This window comes from Chenopodium quinoa, unplaced genomic scaffold (genome assembly GCF_001683475.1).
Source record: "Chenopodium quinoa cultivar QQ74 unplaced genomic scaffold, ASM168347v1, whole genome shotgun sequence".
In the NCBI taxonomy this organism is placed as follows: Eukaryota; Viridiplantae; Streptophyta; class Magnoliopsida; order Caryophyllales; family Amaranthaceae; genus Chenopodium; species Chenopodium quinoa.
The window spans coordinates 3,529,329-3,546,693 of NW_018744092.1; the positions used below are offsets into that span (position 1 = coordinate 3,529,329).

Genomic DNA, 17,365 nt, shown 5'->3' on the forward strand with positions numbered 1-17,365 from the left:
GCACAATCAGGATGCACAAGGAAAAGATGAGTCACCTCCGCTGTATCTTCATCAGAATCAAACCAGAACAGGTAACCACGTGATTGTGCCTGGTGTAGCAGCTTCTGTATAGGGTTCCTTCCCTATGACCGTTCAAACTTGAGTTGTTGTCTGACGTTGTAGATGTGTCTTCGGTTTGGATGGTCTTCTGGAAATTTCTCTAACACAGATGCTAATATTTTAGCAGGCTTGACTTGAGCATCACTCATTTCTTTCACAACTAGTTTCGCAGCAGGACTTAAGCCGCTCAGCTGTCGATGACCCTATTCATATACTATCATCTCATGGTTGTGATACCCCCATTTAGAGTAACCAATCACTTCCCAACCGTCACGACTCCGTAGTTGTCGAACCTTTACTCTGAACTCACACCCACAACCTTTCCGCTTTGTATCAAACCGAGTGGCTGTACGAAAATCTCTTTCTTCTCTTTTGCGATAACGGTCACATCTCAAAATGCGATCCATTCTACCATCCCGTTGAGATTTATGAGTTACTACTACCAAGCAAAATCTTGCTGCAATTGCAACCTGTTTTGCCCAATCAATCGCTTGTTGAGATTCTTCGAATGGACCATCATGTCCAAATATCCCACTGTAATCATTTCCATCTCCACCATAATCCTGCATCAATTATATATTATAATAAATACATTTAACGGATAATACATTTAATTTCTATATTTACACAGAATTAACACAAAAAAAAACATAATTATGTATAATATTATTCATACACATACACATACAAATTTTAAACACAATCATTTATAAAAGTCACATAAACAATTAAATATTTTGGTATACATTAACACAAATCTACTCACTACATAAATAAAAACATTAAATTATTAAACATAATTTAAAAAAACACCGTTTTGAATTTTCAATTTGAAATAAATTAAAAAAAAAACCATTTCCAATTTTTTTTAATACAATTTCGAATTGTCAAACTTAATTTTAAAAAAAAAACCTTTCTCAACAATCAAACTTAATTTTTAAAAAAACCCATTTCGAATTTTCAAACTTAATTTAAAAAAAATACCATTTCGAATTTTCAAACTTAATTTTAAAAAACCTATTTCGAATTTTCAAACTTAATTTTAAAAAAACCCATTTCGATTTTTCAAATATAAAACAATTTCGAATTTTTTTAAAAAATCATTTTCGATTTAAAAAAAAAAAAAAAAAAGGGTGGCGTCTGCCAGGGCCGCCACAGCCACTGGACTGGCGCCTGGCAGGGCTGCCTCAGCCAATGGACTAGCGCCCGGCCAGGATGCCTGTCTGGTGGTCTGGGCGTCTGGGCTGGACGCCGGTGTGGTGGTTCTGGCGTCTGGCTTGGACGTCCATGCTACGGTAAGGGCGTCCATCCTAGGCGGCGGAGCCACTGCACGACCACCTCTTTCAGACGCCGTTACGTAAACCGTGAATTTTAACGGTGACTTACCTCGTTTTCCGTCGACGACGACGTACCTCCGGCGTCCCCCGCATCTCCGGCCTGCCCTCCGGTCTCCCCCGGCGAGCCAGTACGGCTCCACATTTTTTAAATCGAGATTTGTTCAATTTTAGAAAATGGGCATAATTGTCATACCAAGTCATATTTGTGGGCTTTATATGGTAATTTGCCGGCGATGTTTAACAAATCCCTAAAAGAAAGAGGCTACATAAGGATATATACGTCAGTTAACCTCATATATACGTGTTTTCTCAAGTAAAAGATTATAAGTTTATCTCCTCTCACAATTTTATGCATTTATTTCTAACTTTTATTATTTAAAAAATAAAAATAAAAAATTATATTGGAAGAGAGATATATTAACAGATTCATAAACTTTCGTATGTGGCTGACCACACCGCGTAGTGGCCGAGTTACTTCGTTAGTGTTACAGGAGTTACTTGGTCAGAGTTACAGGGGTTACTTCATCAGTGTTATATGGGTTATTAGGTCAGTGTTACAGGAGTTGGTATTGCAAAAGTTACTTGACCAATGTTACAGTTTTTACTTTATTATTTTATAATCGACCACATGGTGTGGCTAACCGTACACCGTTGTTACATATTTATCTCGAAAACTTGGATTTTCTCGGAAAATATTGAGCTACCCTCGGGTTTGTTTTCAGAAACTAAGAAACCGAGCAACAAGAATTAATCCATTAACCTGAACACCACCCCATTTTCTCTCTCCTCACTCGTCACCGCCGGAAACCACCAACTACGGCAGCCATGGACGTCGTATTCAAGTCCATCGACGTGCGCGATCTTCTCTCCGCATCAGACCTCGACGACCCATCATCGCCGCTCTCAGCGCCAGACCTCCGCCTACTAATCCACCGTCTCGACGCCCATTCACAGCACATCAAATCCAAAGTTCAATCCTACATTCTCTCTCATCACACCCACTTCGCCGACCTCCTTTCTCTCTCCTCCTCCACTTTCTCCGACTCCCTTTCTCTCTCCTCCAATCTCCACTCCCTTCTCTCTCTCCTCTCCCACGACGATGATCATCGTCAGATTCTGTCGATTTTGAAGGAGATTCAATCTGGGGTTTCTGAGTTGGAAGCGACGAAGAAGAAAGCGTCGATTGTGAGGGTGATTGTGAGATTGAGTGGGAATTTGGGGAATGTTAAGGAGTTGATGAAAAATGGGGATTTTGTTGAAGCGGCAAAAGGGGTTAGGGATTTGAAACTGGCGTTGAGGATTGGTGATGTTGATGAGGAGAGAGAAAATGAGGAGGTTGTTGTTTATGGTTTGCTCAGGAAGCAATGGTTGCTCTGCTTTGAGGAGGTAAAATTTGTGTAATTGATTGTAATTTTTGTTGATTATGGTTTTAATTTTTATTTTGTTTGATTTGATTTTTGGGGTTTTTATTAGGTGTTGTGATGATTGGTCTTTTTATGGATGAATTGCATTTGGGTTTGTAGATTCAAGATTTGCTTGTCAAGTTTATGAGCAATGTGGTGAGTTTTGACCCTCAATTGGGTGGAATTCGGGTTGTTTATCGCTCAAGCATCGGTGATGCTCATGGCGTCGAGCTTCGTACAGTTTTGGAAGCCATGGAGGTAAAGTTCTTGTCTTGTTGCAATGTAGTGAAATTTTAGTTTCCTGTAATGAGCTTTGTAAATCTTCATTGTTGATTTGATTGAGTGTATGATGATATTCGCGATAAAATTCGTTATTTTTTAGTATAATTCAGTACTTTGTTTACGAATGTGTTGATTATAACTCCTATCTACATGAAGATTTACTTAGTTGTCATGATATCTTCTAATTACTTATGTTGATGTTTGTGGCAAATTACTTGTGAATGGAATACAGCTAGTATATTATCTTGTTCTGTCTTCCAGGTGTTGGGAATACTTGATTATGGCCTTGCAAAGACCGCTGACTTGTTTATCAAGCATGCCATTGCTCCTGCAGTGAATTTTAAGTCCCCCGTTTCATTTCTGGAGAAATCTAGTGGTAGCCTGGAAGAGAGCAGTGATACAATCTTGATAATCTCAAGTTCAGAGTCGAAGGTAACATCAGTGATATAGCTGTTACTATTGTGAATTTGGTCTCTTTTGGCTCCTCAAGTTGTATTTTTGTTGTGTGCCAAGCAGTCACGATATGAGAAAACAGAAAGTGCGTTTATGAACTTGGTTATTGGTAATACTCCCTCTGATCCATAAAATAGTGTCCATTTCTAATTTTTCACGTGAATGAAGGGTACTGGAGGGTGTTTGTAATATTGTTAAAAGTAGAGGTATTTTTATTGAAAAAAAAGAGTAAATATGACGTATATGAACCTTTGGATAGGGTTATTTTATATGGAAGAAATAATAAAGTAAATAATCGGGCCGGCAATCCCTGACCCGACCCGATAACACGGCCCAACTTGACTCGAAGTTAATGAGAGAAACCCAAACCCGACCCGAGCCCGAACAACCTGAATTCGACCCGATTTGACCCAAATTTCATATTTCGTAATAATGTTAAGTTTTACACAATTTTTGATAGTTCTAATCATAACCCGAAATCGACCCAAAATCTGACCTGAACTTGACCTGCTGACCCGAATTGCCCCAAAATTTTGGGGAAATGATAGGGTTTGTTTTACATAGGAAAGGTAAAAAAGTTGGTGCATTATGACAAAATCATGTAAAATAAAATTAGAAGGATCGGAAACAGGCAAAAACATATTGGTACACCAAAATTGGAATATAGGCACTATATTATGTGACGGAGGGACTAGTAAGTTGATAATTCACTACACATTAACATGCATTCTACTGGGTAAAGATTGCCACATGCTATACACTGTTAGACTGACCCTTCTTCTTGGTGTAGACAGAAGACATGGATTGCAACGCTCTGTTCTCAAGAATGACGAAAGTTGTTAAATTCATCTACCACAATGTATGTCTTGAAAATGGACCTTGGATGCGCTGTTTCGGCAAATTGACATGGCCGAGGATGTCCGAGCTTATTATTTCAAACTTCCTCTCGAAGGTTTTCTTACAAACACTTCACCTTTATCATTCATGTTTATTTTTTTGCTCCACTACACTGCTTGTATGATGTTAAGACATTAAAACTTATAATTTCATGCTGACTACTTAAAGCCTTTGAGATTGATTTATTTTTTTTTAGTTTCCTTGGCTTGGTTGTTTAAGTGCTTGTGTGTTGAACTCATGCATTTTTATTGGTCAGATTTATTTTTCTTTACACTTTGACGTGACTTCTGTTTGCTGTGCTGACTCTTTTGTATTCTTTTTTTCCCAGGTTGTCCCCGATGATGCTTCAAAGTTGGCTGATTTTCAGAAAATTATGAACTCTTCTTCTGAATTTGAGACTGTTTTGAAGGATATTATGTTCATTTCTGAGTCGGATAAGAATGATGAAAAACTCAGCAACTTTGCTGATAATGTGGAGGTGCATTTTGCTGTGAGGAAGAAGACGGAAATGTTGGCAACTGCTAGACAGTTGATTCTAAAATGTGACTTTACTGTTCCTGAAGTAAGTTTCATGAAAGCTGTCTTGTATCCTTGTGTTCACCGGCTGGATTAGCATACTAACAATTAGCTATCAGGAGTTCGGCAGCAAAGGACATAAATTCAGAAATAACAGATACAGCGACTGCGCTGTCAATTTGCTTTTTTCGTCAGAGAGGTGTATAGTGTCTCATGCTTCTAGCCAGTTGATGAAGCTGGTGCATCAAACACTTAAAGTAAGATAATTATATATGCAGACATTGCCTCACTCATTGCTCATTATTATGATTTTCATGACACTAAGTTTTCTGTTTGGGCAAAATTTGAATTTCTGATGGAATTATTCGTAGCAATGGTTTGTATAATGTCAATAATATCACAACTATTTTGATTTTTCATGTTCAATTGGACTACGTGGATGATTCTGATTAGCTGATAAGCCCTCTGAATTAATAAACCTGACGTACTTAAGAGTAATTTTACATGAAACATTTGCTCCACCGCTATCTCAGTTATACCAACTCTCCAGAGATTTGAATCTTTGTCATCCCACTATTTGTTTTTGCGTGTTTGTGATTTCATGTTAAAAGATCGAATTGATGACTTGTTATGAATCTCTGTAGGATGTTTGTTTGTCATCCCCACGAGTGGCGTTGGAATTCTATCATGCGGCAAGAGATGCTCTATTGCTTTATGAAGCTATTATTCCAATTAAGGTATTCTTGTTGAGGAGTTCTTACATCAATTTGAATATGAACTTCTGTATTCTTATTCTTATTATTATCCTTATCCTTACATGCTTACTAGTCTTACAGCATGTAGACGCAATCTGTCTGAAACATTAGGTTACATAACTTATTGCCTTTAGTATCTGGCACCTTTTCAATGTTAGAGAGATGTCTATGGTATTCTGAATTTTGATTTTGCTTGGTTGTTAATAACTTGTTCTGAAAGTTAGAGTTGCTGGCTTTTGATATTTATTTATTTACATTTTTACTATGCTAAATGGTTAGCTTTACTATGCAAGATTTAGGTGCTTCTTTAATTAGTATTCACAAACAGGGTAATTTTGTACTTGTTAAATGTTTTACTTACCCCACCAATTTCTTTGGTTAGAAAACACTTTTGTCCAAAACAGAATCATATACACATCTGCATGCACATTCTAATTCTAGATAGTTTATGCGTCATCTGAAATTCCTCCATCTAAGTTATGGTCGCACTTTAATTTTGGTATGAACATCAAGGAGTAACATTTGTTTAGAATAATTATTCATTGAGTTTAAAACATTTTCCATTATATGCCTTTATTATTTCTTAAAAATGTTATGCAGTAATTTTGATGTTATTTACCAATTTCTGGATTTCATTTCCAAGAAAAACAAGTAGGTTTTTGGGAGTGTAGGGGTGACCGGGTGATGCAAGCGGCATCCTAAAATATTAGTGTGTTTGTTATTTTGACATTAGTTGATTGCATTAGTACTAAACATTTCATTTTTTTTCATAAAGTGCCGTGTAATAATACCTGGTGTATGGATGGTCACTTTCTAATTATCTTAATATAACTAGTTTCTCACTTGTGAAGTTAGAGCGACAGCGTGACAGCATCAACCAGGCGGCTGTTTTGATGCACAATGACTGTCTGTCTCTCTCTCAGGAAATCCTGGGCCTGGCATTCGAGGTATGATGAACTGTTTGCTATTGTAAGTCCTGAATTTGTGCTCCTGGCCACCTGCTTACAATCTATAATTTATGATTGATAAAATTTTGTGTGACATAACATTATTCTAGATTTAGTTTTCAGAATAATCGTTTATTTGACCACCAGTCAACTGCTATGAATTGAGGATTGGAATATCTAAAATTCTTTTTTAGCTTACACGTCTATCATTTTTGTATTCAGTACCGGCCAGACTTCCCTAACTTCATAAAAGAGCATGCCATATTTGTTGATATAGCTCCTAGATTGCAGCTGTTGGGAGAAGACATTCTTCAGCAGCACATTCAAGTTACTATATCTAACTTGAAGGAGGTATGGATTACTTTAATATTGATATGAGTTGTTTTGACATATTAGGTATCTGCTTTCTATTGATTCTACCAATTTTTTTTTTCCCACTATTGTGAATTCAGGCTGTAGATGGCGCTGATGGATTTCAGAATACTCATCAAATGCCACAATACGAGTCTGTGAAGTTTAGTTTAGAGCGGGTGAACCATATAACTGTATCTTTTTGTATTGGAAAACACTTCTGCCTACATTGCTGTTGTTGTGATGTCAATTCAATTTTCTGTATCAGGTTATTTTTATCATTGAAAAAGTTCGAATTCTATGGGAGCCTGTCTTACTGCCTTCAACTTACAAAAGGTGTATGTGCATGGCTCTGGAATCAGTTTTTTTAAGAATTACGCAAGACATACTCCTCTTAGATGATATAGCTGCTGAAGAGTCTCTTCAAGTGCGTGAAACTTTAATTATGTATTATATTTTTCCCCCCCAGAATGACTGCATTCAAATGTATTAATTCCTTTATCCTTGTATCTTCAGCTTCAAAGACTGATTCAATTGTTGCTGGAGAGTCTGGCACCATTGCTTGAGGCCCTGAGCACTATTCAAAATGATAAGAATTCTGATCAGAGCTTTTCACGTCCACTTGAAGCAGACATTCCATCGTTGGGAAAAATCAGAAAACTAGCTGGTATTATATACTCCTCCCTCCCCTCTTTTTCGCACCTGAAATCTTGATAACCCCAATACAGAGATGGGCAAAAAATCCAATCTTGGGGGTATTATTCCAGGAATTCTCTCTATTGTGTCAAACTGCCCCAGTTTATGTTGGGAATATAAAATGCCCACGGGATTGGATTTTGCTTATCCCTGAGATGGATTATTATCCAACAATCCCCCCTGCCCTGAAACAACTTACATACCAACAGGATTAATTGAACGGACTGGTCTGTTGTTTGATTGTTTTCTCATTTATGGTAGAACTTCTTGACATGCCCTTGAAGTCCATCACCGAAGCTTGGGAATTTGGAGACTTGTATGGTTGTGGATTTATTTTAACAGAGGTATGCTAGTTCTTGTGAAATGGAAACTTAGAATTCCATATGTTTCTGGAGGTTTAAAGTTTTTACAAGATGCTAATTGTTGCAGGTTGTAGATTTTATCAAAGCCCTATTTACCGACTCGCCATTGCGAAAAGATTGCCTGGCTAGAATATACAGAATCAACTTTTAGAAAGGATGTCTTTAGGTCATCATGTACAAGCCACTGAGTTCTATTATTTCGTACAGTCTGCTCAACACCCGAACTACTGAGTCACAGCACTAGTCTTCTCTTTTTCACCCTTTTTTTTTTCCTTAATATTTCACTTCCTTCGAATTTCTAGGGCTTTTTTTAATGTAAATTCCCTGTAATAAAATGTGCATTTTGAAGAAAATTTTGTCCGAGGATGAAATGTCTAATGCTTGCAGAAAGCACTGCTGTAGTGTTGTTGCCATCCCAAATTCCCAAGTAATTAGAAAATTTTCCTAATGTTCCTTTTTAACCTAAGAAAATTTTTAAATACTGAAGCTAATATAAAAAGATTATTCATAAATTACTCCATATTATTATTGTTGGATTTATTTCCATGTTTATTACTTCATAATTAATATTAACTTTTACGCCATACTCGATAATCAATAGTTGTAGTTATGAATAGTCAATGTTGTGCATTGATGAATGTTAAAGCCAACATGTTAAGGGGTGGCTTAAGCAGTAGTGACAGCTTTGGGTAGTAAGGAAAAGAGGGAGGGAATAAAAAGCAATTTTATGGAGATGATTAGAGCAACTCAAATGGTTGTAGCTACTAGTTCGGGACTTGCCTGCAATCTTAAACAGTTCTTAGCAACTAGCTTGACCATTGGAGCTAGAATGTGCAATTAGATTGGCCAAACAAATTAGCATTGCTTGAAAAAACTTGCTGAAAAGGAAATGCTAAAAGTAAATTACGAAGTAGTAATTAATATGAAAAAATAAATTAATACTTAAAATAATAAGCTAATAGCTAGCCACTGCGATTCAAACTAGCTTTTAACAATTAACTTGCCATTAGAGTTGCTTTAATAGTCTAATACTATACAGTAACAATTTGAATAAGGTGTTAAATAAATAAGGCTAATACAAGTAAATAATCATGATCGACTACATACTCCCTTCTCCCTACGTTTCAAATTAACAATCCTGTAGGAATTAGGGGAGGAATTAATGCAATTCCCATGTGCTACTTTCTCTCATGAAATCTTATTCATCCGTTACACAATACTTTTTTGCCCCATTTGACTGTGTATGGTCTCCAAGACGCGTATTAAAATGTCTATATCTTTATTTCCATATACGTAAAAATTATAAAAACATGATGTTAATAAAATATACAATGAGACGAATCTAACAAGATCACTCATGACTATATTATTTTTTATACATTAACGGTAATTTATGGTCAAAATTTTCAAAATTTGACCTTAAAAATGGCAATGGGGCAAAAATAAAGGGACGAAGGGAGTACATGCACTGCCAGGGGAGAAACTAATGCAATTTTCATGTGCTACTTTCTCACATACAATCTTATAGTAACTTGTTATTCAATACGTGCATTATTTTTACTTTTGATGTAACACCCTAACAGCTCTCTACTAATAAAAACAATATTTTAAAGTTAAGCTAGAGTCTTGTATCTATGTAGGATTTGAACTTGTAATTTATCATAAACAAGCCATCAATCGTAATCACTAGGCCATTATCTCATTGGTCAACCCAAATATATTCAACTTATATACATATTTTTTTAAAACAATATTCAACTTATATTGTGTTGTGTTTATTTTGCCTATTTTTTTAATTTTTTTTTTTTTTGTAAATACTGTTTAGTTTTATAAGATTTTTTTTAATTATTTCTTTTTTGGTGTTCCAGTCAGTTCACCCTATGGGCTAATCTGAATTCAAGGATCAGTTCTGGGTGGTTAGGTTCTTGTCCTCTCTCAATTGTTGTCGTGGAGGATCGAACATGCCGCCTTCCTACCAAGTGCAGTCTTGATCACTACTGCACTAACAACCAATTGTTAACAAGAAGCTTGCCATGAAAGATTTATAATGGTTAACAAGAAAAAAGTGATATAAGTTTGTTGGTGAAAATATAAATATATACCTATTGTCAAATGCATATTTTAAAATAATACAGTAAATTCTTACATAATAAATTTATTATACAAAATAATATTTTAAGTAGATTTATTTTTGTAAAACTAAATATAGTGTTTGTTTAAGAATATTTATTGAAAATTACATTGAGCGCACGAGAATTAATAATGTGGTTGTGTAATTGAAAGATGTCCGATTTGCAAAAATTTACCAATGAAAAAACAGACTAACAAAACGACCAGTCACTAGTCCGACGTGTAAAACTGTGATTGGGTATCACACGTATCTGTGGGTCCAGCCGAAGGGTTTTTCTTCTTCTTTCACAGCGTCGTGAAGCTTCTTCTTCCCCAGATCATCTTCCATTCTCTGAAACATACACTCACATCTCATTCTTTGACAGAAAAACTCTGAAAATTTTGAGAGAGAAAAAGAAATCAAATGCAGAAATCAGCAATCATCTTGTTAACATTATGTTTATTTTGCGCGCATACTAATGCATTGTACAGCGCTTCATCACCCGTTCTTCAGCTCACTCCCTCCAATTTCAAGTCTAAGGTTTGTTCTTTTATCAATTTTGGTTAAGATCTGATTTGGGATATCATTAGATTTCTGATTCAATTTCGATTTTTCAAGTGATTGTATCATGGGTATTGAGTAATTAGTTCAATTGTTTCTTCTGTTTTCTGGGTTTTTGATGATTGTTATAATTGGATTCAATATGCATCTTCTGGGTTAATAATTACTAGCTCAATCCTCAATGCATTTATCTGGGTTTTGATTGAAATTTTGTTCTGATTGTTAGTGATTTAAATTGTATTTTTCTCTGAAATGGGTTTTGATTGGTGTGGATGAATTTGGTTTGCAATTCAATTAGTAGGAATAAGAAGAATTCTGATATAATTGGTATGTATGGCAGGTTTTGAATGCAAATGGGGTTGTTTTGGTGGAGTTTTATGCTCCATGGTGTGGTCACTGTAAATCTTTAGCACCAATATGGGAGAAGGCGGCCGGTGTCTTGAAAGGCGTGGCGACGGTAGCAGCACTTGATGCTGATGCCCACCAATCTCTGGCTCAGGTTGGCCTTTTGATAATAATCTCAGATTTTATGCCATTTTGATTGTCAAAATGCTGATAAAACTTTGATGTTCCTTGCTATTATGAAATAATGTGATCATTAGGAAGCCATCTTAACTGTAGGTTTAATTTGTTGCCTGAATGGTCAATGTTGGTTCGCTGTGTGCTAATCTCTAAGAGGTGAAGAAGAAATGTGAAAATAGGAAAGGTCGAAATTTTTTGTTTATCTGGAAGAAAAGTTGCTGATGGTTTCAGTTCTTTTATCCACTCAGAATTGTCCATCTTTATTCTGGATGATTATTTAAACTTCTAATGTAGTGGTTTTTGAATTGTGAAGGAATATGGCATCAAAGGATTCCCAACGATAAAGGTATTTGTACCTGGAAAGGGTCCTGTTGATTACATGGGAGCAAGGGATGTCAAGCCTATTGCAGAATTTGCTCTCCAACAGGTTAGTGATCTTTGTTAGTAGTCCGTGCTCTGTTGTCTGCTATGTACACTCAGTTGTACTTCTCAGGGTTTTTGTATTTGTGCTAATAAAGAGAAGCCTCAAACTCAAATGGCTTAGTAATTTTACCTTTTGAATTCTTACACTTATCTGTTTTCTTTATACTTAATATTGGGAGAGATTTGTCTCCTATTCATCTATTTGTTTATATATTAAAGTGAAAATTTTTGTTAACATCAACTCAGAAAAAATGTCATTTCATAGCACGTAGGTAATGACAATTTAGTATGACGATTAATATACCATTCACTGTGCTCTAATATATGGAATTCAAATGATAGTTGTGTGAATAAGTGTGTGTGTGTATGTGGCATTGGGGGGCGGTGAAAGGGTTAATGCAGTTTTTTCAATCATGGAAGCTATTTTGCTACTAAATAATGATTAGGATGACATAGATTAGTGTACTTTTACACCAAAAAAACTACTAGTACATATATTTGATTCCATGTGTCTAATATTGTTGTAATCCAATATATAAAGCTCATTAAGGCATGAAAGGATGACTATTGCCAAATGAAATATTTGGTATGCCGATTTGGTACTCACAGGGGGACAAGCAATGATGTGGTAAGTTTGGATGGAAAAGACTTGACCATGAGTGAATGTTTTAAATATCTTGGGTCGATCACCTAGAAAAATGGGGACATTGATCAAGACGTGGCTCACAGGATTAGGTCAGGGTAGCTTAAATGAGAGCGGCAACGGGAGTGTTATGTGACTGAAACATTCCCTTATACTTGAAGCGAAAATCCTACAGGATTATCATTAGACCAGTGTTGCCCTATGGTACAGGATGTTGAGCTTCTAAGAAGGAGCACATTAAAAAGATGGAGATTACAGAAATGCGCATGTTAAGGTGGATGTGTGAGAACACTGTACGAGATAGAATCAGAAATGAGGTTATTCGCACGAAAGTAGGTGTGGCAAGCATTGTGGACAACCTAAGGGAAAATCTTTTGTGTTGGGTTGGGCATGTAAGACGGAGACTCGAGGGTGCATCGGTACGAAGAGTGGAAGGGTGGGACCATGGAGCGGTTAAACGAGGGAGAGGGGGACCGAAAATGACTTGGTTGGAAGGAGTTAGGAAGGATATAAAGTATATGGATTTGCATGAGGGTGAGGTATTGGATCGTAAGGCATGGAAGAGGAAGATTTTTGTGGACGACCACACGGAATAATCATTTTTAGTTCATTTAGCCGACCCCATTTATGAGATTAAGGCTTTGATTGATTGATTGGTTTCTTCTTTTAAGTTACTGTTTATTTATTGAATCGAAATTATTTTTAATGAACTGAATTTTTTTTACTGAATATTGAATTGAAATTATTTTTACTTTACAAAAATTATTTTTATTGTACATTATATATTTAAAGATGAAGTGAACATGTCCTAAATCATCAAGAATAGCTAAGGCCTTTTTTGCCAAGGTAAGCTTGAAAAGATAATAGAGTCCATTCAAATAGGTCAACAAATATTATTTTAGGAATGCTATAGATACTTTTAAAAAAATTTCTTACCAATATCTCCTATTATATAGATTGATTTCCATGTGTTAGTAGTGAAATTACGTACCCAAGTATCATTACATCCAATATAGTGCCTAATTAGCCAATTATCGTTACTATTGCTTTTTATTCATGAGTAGAGGGTAAAAAATGGTGGTGAACTCTTTGCTCCATGCTTATCTCCTTGATACTTTCATTTATGGATGTACTCTTCTTATCATGGGTTTAAGCTTGTAATGCATGCTTTCATTTTATTCTCTTTCTTCCATTATAATAGTTACTCAATAGCTAAACATATATAGCTTGTCAATCAAACCAATTGTCAAGCTTTATAACTGGTTGGAAAATATTTAGAGGAGCAGGATGTACGTAAGTGCTCAAGTGAACCTCAAGGAAAATAGAAAACCAGTTGGTTGGGAAAAGTATGATAACAGAGAAAGACTTCTAGCTCTTGTTTATAACCCGGTTTTCTTCTCAGCTATAGTTATACCCAGTATCGCTATGATCATGACTTAGATGTGTGTATGATTATATGTTGCAATAACTTGTAAACACCAGATGAATTAAGCCTTAATAGGCACCAAAACTCTTAAGACAACAACATTAGGCTAATGACCAATCTTGCCAAATGGTTGCCACCAATAATCTGATAATGCAAGCATGCTATACAACACCCACAATAAACATGCAATAATTAGTGGTTTGTGTGTTGAGTGTTAATGTAAATTCATTATTTATACTTCTGCGAGTTTTGCCTATTGGTGGTTTGTCTGTTAAAGGTCTCTACACTATCTATTTTTCTCATGGTGTGTTTGTAATTTAGGAAATGAGAATTATACTATTCAAGTGACATCCAACTGGGTGGTTTAACTAAAACTATATTCCTAGTCTGTTTGACATAAAAGGTTTTTATACCAATTTATTAGGGATCTTGCCTTCATCCAGTACAGTGTCGATGATAATACATAGTGTCTTTTTTAGCAAGCTGTTCTCATGAAGCAGTCTGAAACTATTAGCGATGTGTGTGCTTTGATGTTTCTTTTTTTCTATGATTGTCTTTGATAGTTTGGCTAGCATAGTCTGATTTATTTTTAGGAAGAGAACACACAAATGTTGAGATATATGAGTTGTGTGCAGGTCAAAGCACTGTTGAAGGATCGTCTAAATGGAAAAGCAGGAGGATCAAGTGAGAAGAAGTCTGAGCCCAGTGCATCAGTTGAACTAAACTCACGTAACTTTGATGAACTAGTGCTCAAAAGCAAAGATCTTTGGGTTGTAGAGTTTTTTGCACCTTGGTACGTTTTTGTATAGCTTTTTTGTTTGAATTATTAGTTTGTATTCTGATCCCCAAGATGTTTATACTTATAACTATAATGCATCTATTGTCACTGGGGAAATATCATCGTAATGAACTGCTTCATATCTACAATAGTGTTAATTTGTCTTAATAAATACTGTGCTTGAAAATGTTTTTCAGGGAAGTGCTTTGGATTATGTAAAGTTTATAGAATAGATTCACTATTCTTTTCAAGCATATGTCTATTATTAGTGGCTGTAGGACATGATAGCTTCTCTTGCAAATGAAATTCTCTAAATATAATGTTGTTATTTCTGATTAAGATAAATAAATCATTGCTGTTGTTAATATACTCTTAGTTGGCATGGTGTTCTTTTTCTTCTTTTTGGGTTTGTGTTTGACCAATGCTTCTTTATTTTCAGGTGTGGTCACTGCAAAAAACTAGCCCCAGAATGGAAGAAAGCAGCTAGTAACTTGAAGGGTAAAGTTAAGCTTGGTCATGTCAACTGCGATGAAGATAAGGTAAATTTGGTTTGTTCCATGTTTATGCATCTTGTTTGCTTCTGTGAATTTTATTTCTTGTAGGATACAACAAAAGGCTTATATGTAGCATTGATTTATTGTTTCTGTAGACCCCCCACTGCCCAATTTTTTTTTTTTCTTTTTTTTTATTTGCCATAATTTCTATCATGGAAAATCAACTGTTTTCTGGAAGAGATGAGGAGGTTTTTTTTTCCCCCTCACTGTAAGGATTTTATTTACCAGGATTCTAACAAACACAATCAAACTTTGAATGATATTTATTGTTCAGCTCGTCTTCTGTGGCAATTGATGTATAATTATTTTTGTAATGAGAAATTGACATTTAAAACAAAAAAAAAATGATAACTCCCTTTTCCTATATGAAGACAGAAGACAAAAAATGTTTTAGTTATTGAACCTTTCTTTGTGTCCCTTGCTTGATAGAAAGGGTGCTGTTGAACTTTTTGGTTCTTTGTTGACTGCAAATAACACAATTGGTGGCTAAATTCTAAATTTGTTGGGTTTTCAGTCTTTGATGAGCAGGTTCAAAGTGCAAGGATTCCCAACCATCTTAGTGTTTGGTGCTGACAAAGACAGCCCATTCCCGTACGAAGGTGCAAGAACTGCTTCTGGAATTGAGTCATTTGCTCTTGAACAGTTGGAAACAAACACTGCTCCTCCTGAGGTTGTTGAGCTGACTAGCCCGGTATGTTTATTATCTAACTAGTGGTTTGTGGACCTTTCCAGTTTTCTTGAAAGTATACCATACAAATGATTCTGACTTGTTCTTTTTGAGTAGGACGTCATGGAAGAGAAGTGTGGTTCTGCTGCCATATGCTTCGTTTCTTTCCTACCTGACATCTTGGACTCCAAGGCTGAGGGAAGGAACAAGTACTTAGAGATGCTGCTAGCAGTAGCAGAGAAATTCAAAAGAAGTCCTTACAGGTAATGCATCATTTTGCTTATTTTTATGTAGATTCAGGATCTTTAGAAAGCTCCTCAAAGCATTCTGTTATTTGAGGAAATGTAGGACAGAAGTTCCTTTACCTCTTTCTAAACCGCGGTATCCAGTGCACAACTTAAGTTTGGTATTATATACTCTGTTTTACCCCCTTGGATGAGTGAGGAAGAGAGAATGGGTGGGACACTACTCTTATATAGGATAGCTGGTGAATTCCTGATAGGATTCTACTATCATGCTGAGGCCAAACTGATAGAATTACTGTCTTGCAGCTTTGTCTGGGCGGCTGCAGGTAAACAGCCAGATCTCGAGAAAAATGTCGGTGTTGGTGGGTATGGCTATCCCGCTATGGTGGCCCTTAATGCCAAGAAAGGGGCCTATGCTCCACTTAAGACCGCATTTGAGCTTGATCATATAGTGTAAGCCTATCCATACTCCGTACTTTTAAAATATGTTACTTTTCACCAAGCGCTATCAATCCTGTCTTTGGTAAATCTTCTTATAATCATAAATATGGTGATGCAGGGAATTTGTAAAGGAAGCAGGGCGTGGTGGAAAGGGTAATCTCCCAATGAGTAGCACTCCTAAGATTGAGAATGTTGAACCTTGGGATGGTAAAGATGGTGAAGTGATTGAAGAGGATGAGTTCTCTCTTGATGAACTTATGAAAGATGACCTGTGAACTGTTTAAATTTATAGAATAGGATACTCACTTTGGCTTAAGAGATTTTTTTTTTTTTTTCTTTCATTTCTCCTCTAAAATTAGCATTTTGGCCAACCACATTTACGTTGTATTTTATGGAGAACCCCATGTACTGTCAAAGGGATGTCTAATGACTTCCTGAGTTTTATCTAATGCTCCTTTTGATGGTGGTTTGGTGAGTGGAAATGAATTGATCTACAGTTCATATCAAGCAACTTTATTTACATACAGCTGAATCTATAAAATCTAATAACTATTGGTGACTACAGTTAACGGAAATGAATCAATCTAACTTGGTTAAAAGATGTCTTTGTTGAATCGAAAAATTGATGAATTTCATGATACCTTAACTTGGACACTCCTTTAGGTGATAGAGGATATGATCTATGGCTTTGAGGCGAAGGATCCTTGAGTGGTTGTACAAACCAAGTAATTGTACTATATATCTGTTCTTGTAAGATGATGTAAATTAGTTAAACAATCAATCTCTTGTGTTTATATCCACGGCTGTCTGCGTGTCTCCAGTTCTGTGACAGTTGGGACTCTTGGGAGGGCAGCTCGGGAAGCTCCAGACCTGTCCCTGGGAGATCATTCCCTGGTC

General features: G+C 36.0%; 2 protein-coding genes across 2 annotated transcripts; both read left to right on the plus strand.

Annotated features, from left to right (window-relative positions):
• Positions 1-2,123: 2,123 nt before the first annotated feature.
• LOC110691893 (centromere/kinetochore protein zw10 homolog) lies at positions 2,124-8,610 on the plus strand. The gene is made up of 14 exons (XM_021868865.1): positions 2,124-2,822; positions 2,960-3,097; positions 3,383-3,553; positions 4,365-4,526; positions 4,800-5,033; positions 5,107-5,244; positions 5,632-5,724; positions 6,594-6,689; positions 6,912-7,040; positions 7,142-7,219; positions 7,309-7,467; positions 7,557-7,707; positions 7,998-8,080; positions 8,166-8,610. The coding sequence occupies exons 1-14, from the start codon at positions 2,262-2,264 to the stop codon at positions 8,247-8,249; spliced, it is 2,277 nt and encodes a 758-aa protein (XP_021724557.1). The 5' UTR covers positions 2,124-2,261; the 3' UTR covers positions 8,250-8,610.
• Positions 8,611-10,441: 1,831 nt separating this feature from the next.
• Positions 10,442-16,950, plus strand: LOC110691894 (protein disulfide isomerase-like 2-3). Its single transcript, XM_021868866.1, has 9 exons — positions 10,442-10,748; positions 11,110-11,268; positions 11,605-11,718; positions 14,419-14,576; positions 15,001-15,100; positions 15,630-15,806; positions 15,900-16,045; positions 16,334-16,480; positions 16,587-16,950. Exons 1-9 carry the CDS (start codon positions 10,632-10,634, stop codon positions 16,741-16,743), a joined length of 1,275 nt encoding a protein of 424 aa, XP_021724558.1. The 5' UTR covers positions 10,442-10,631; the 3' UTR covers positions 16,744-16,950.
• The last annotated feature ends 415 nt before the right edge of the window (positions 16,951-17,365 follow it).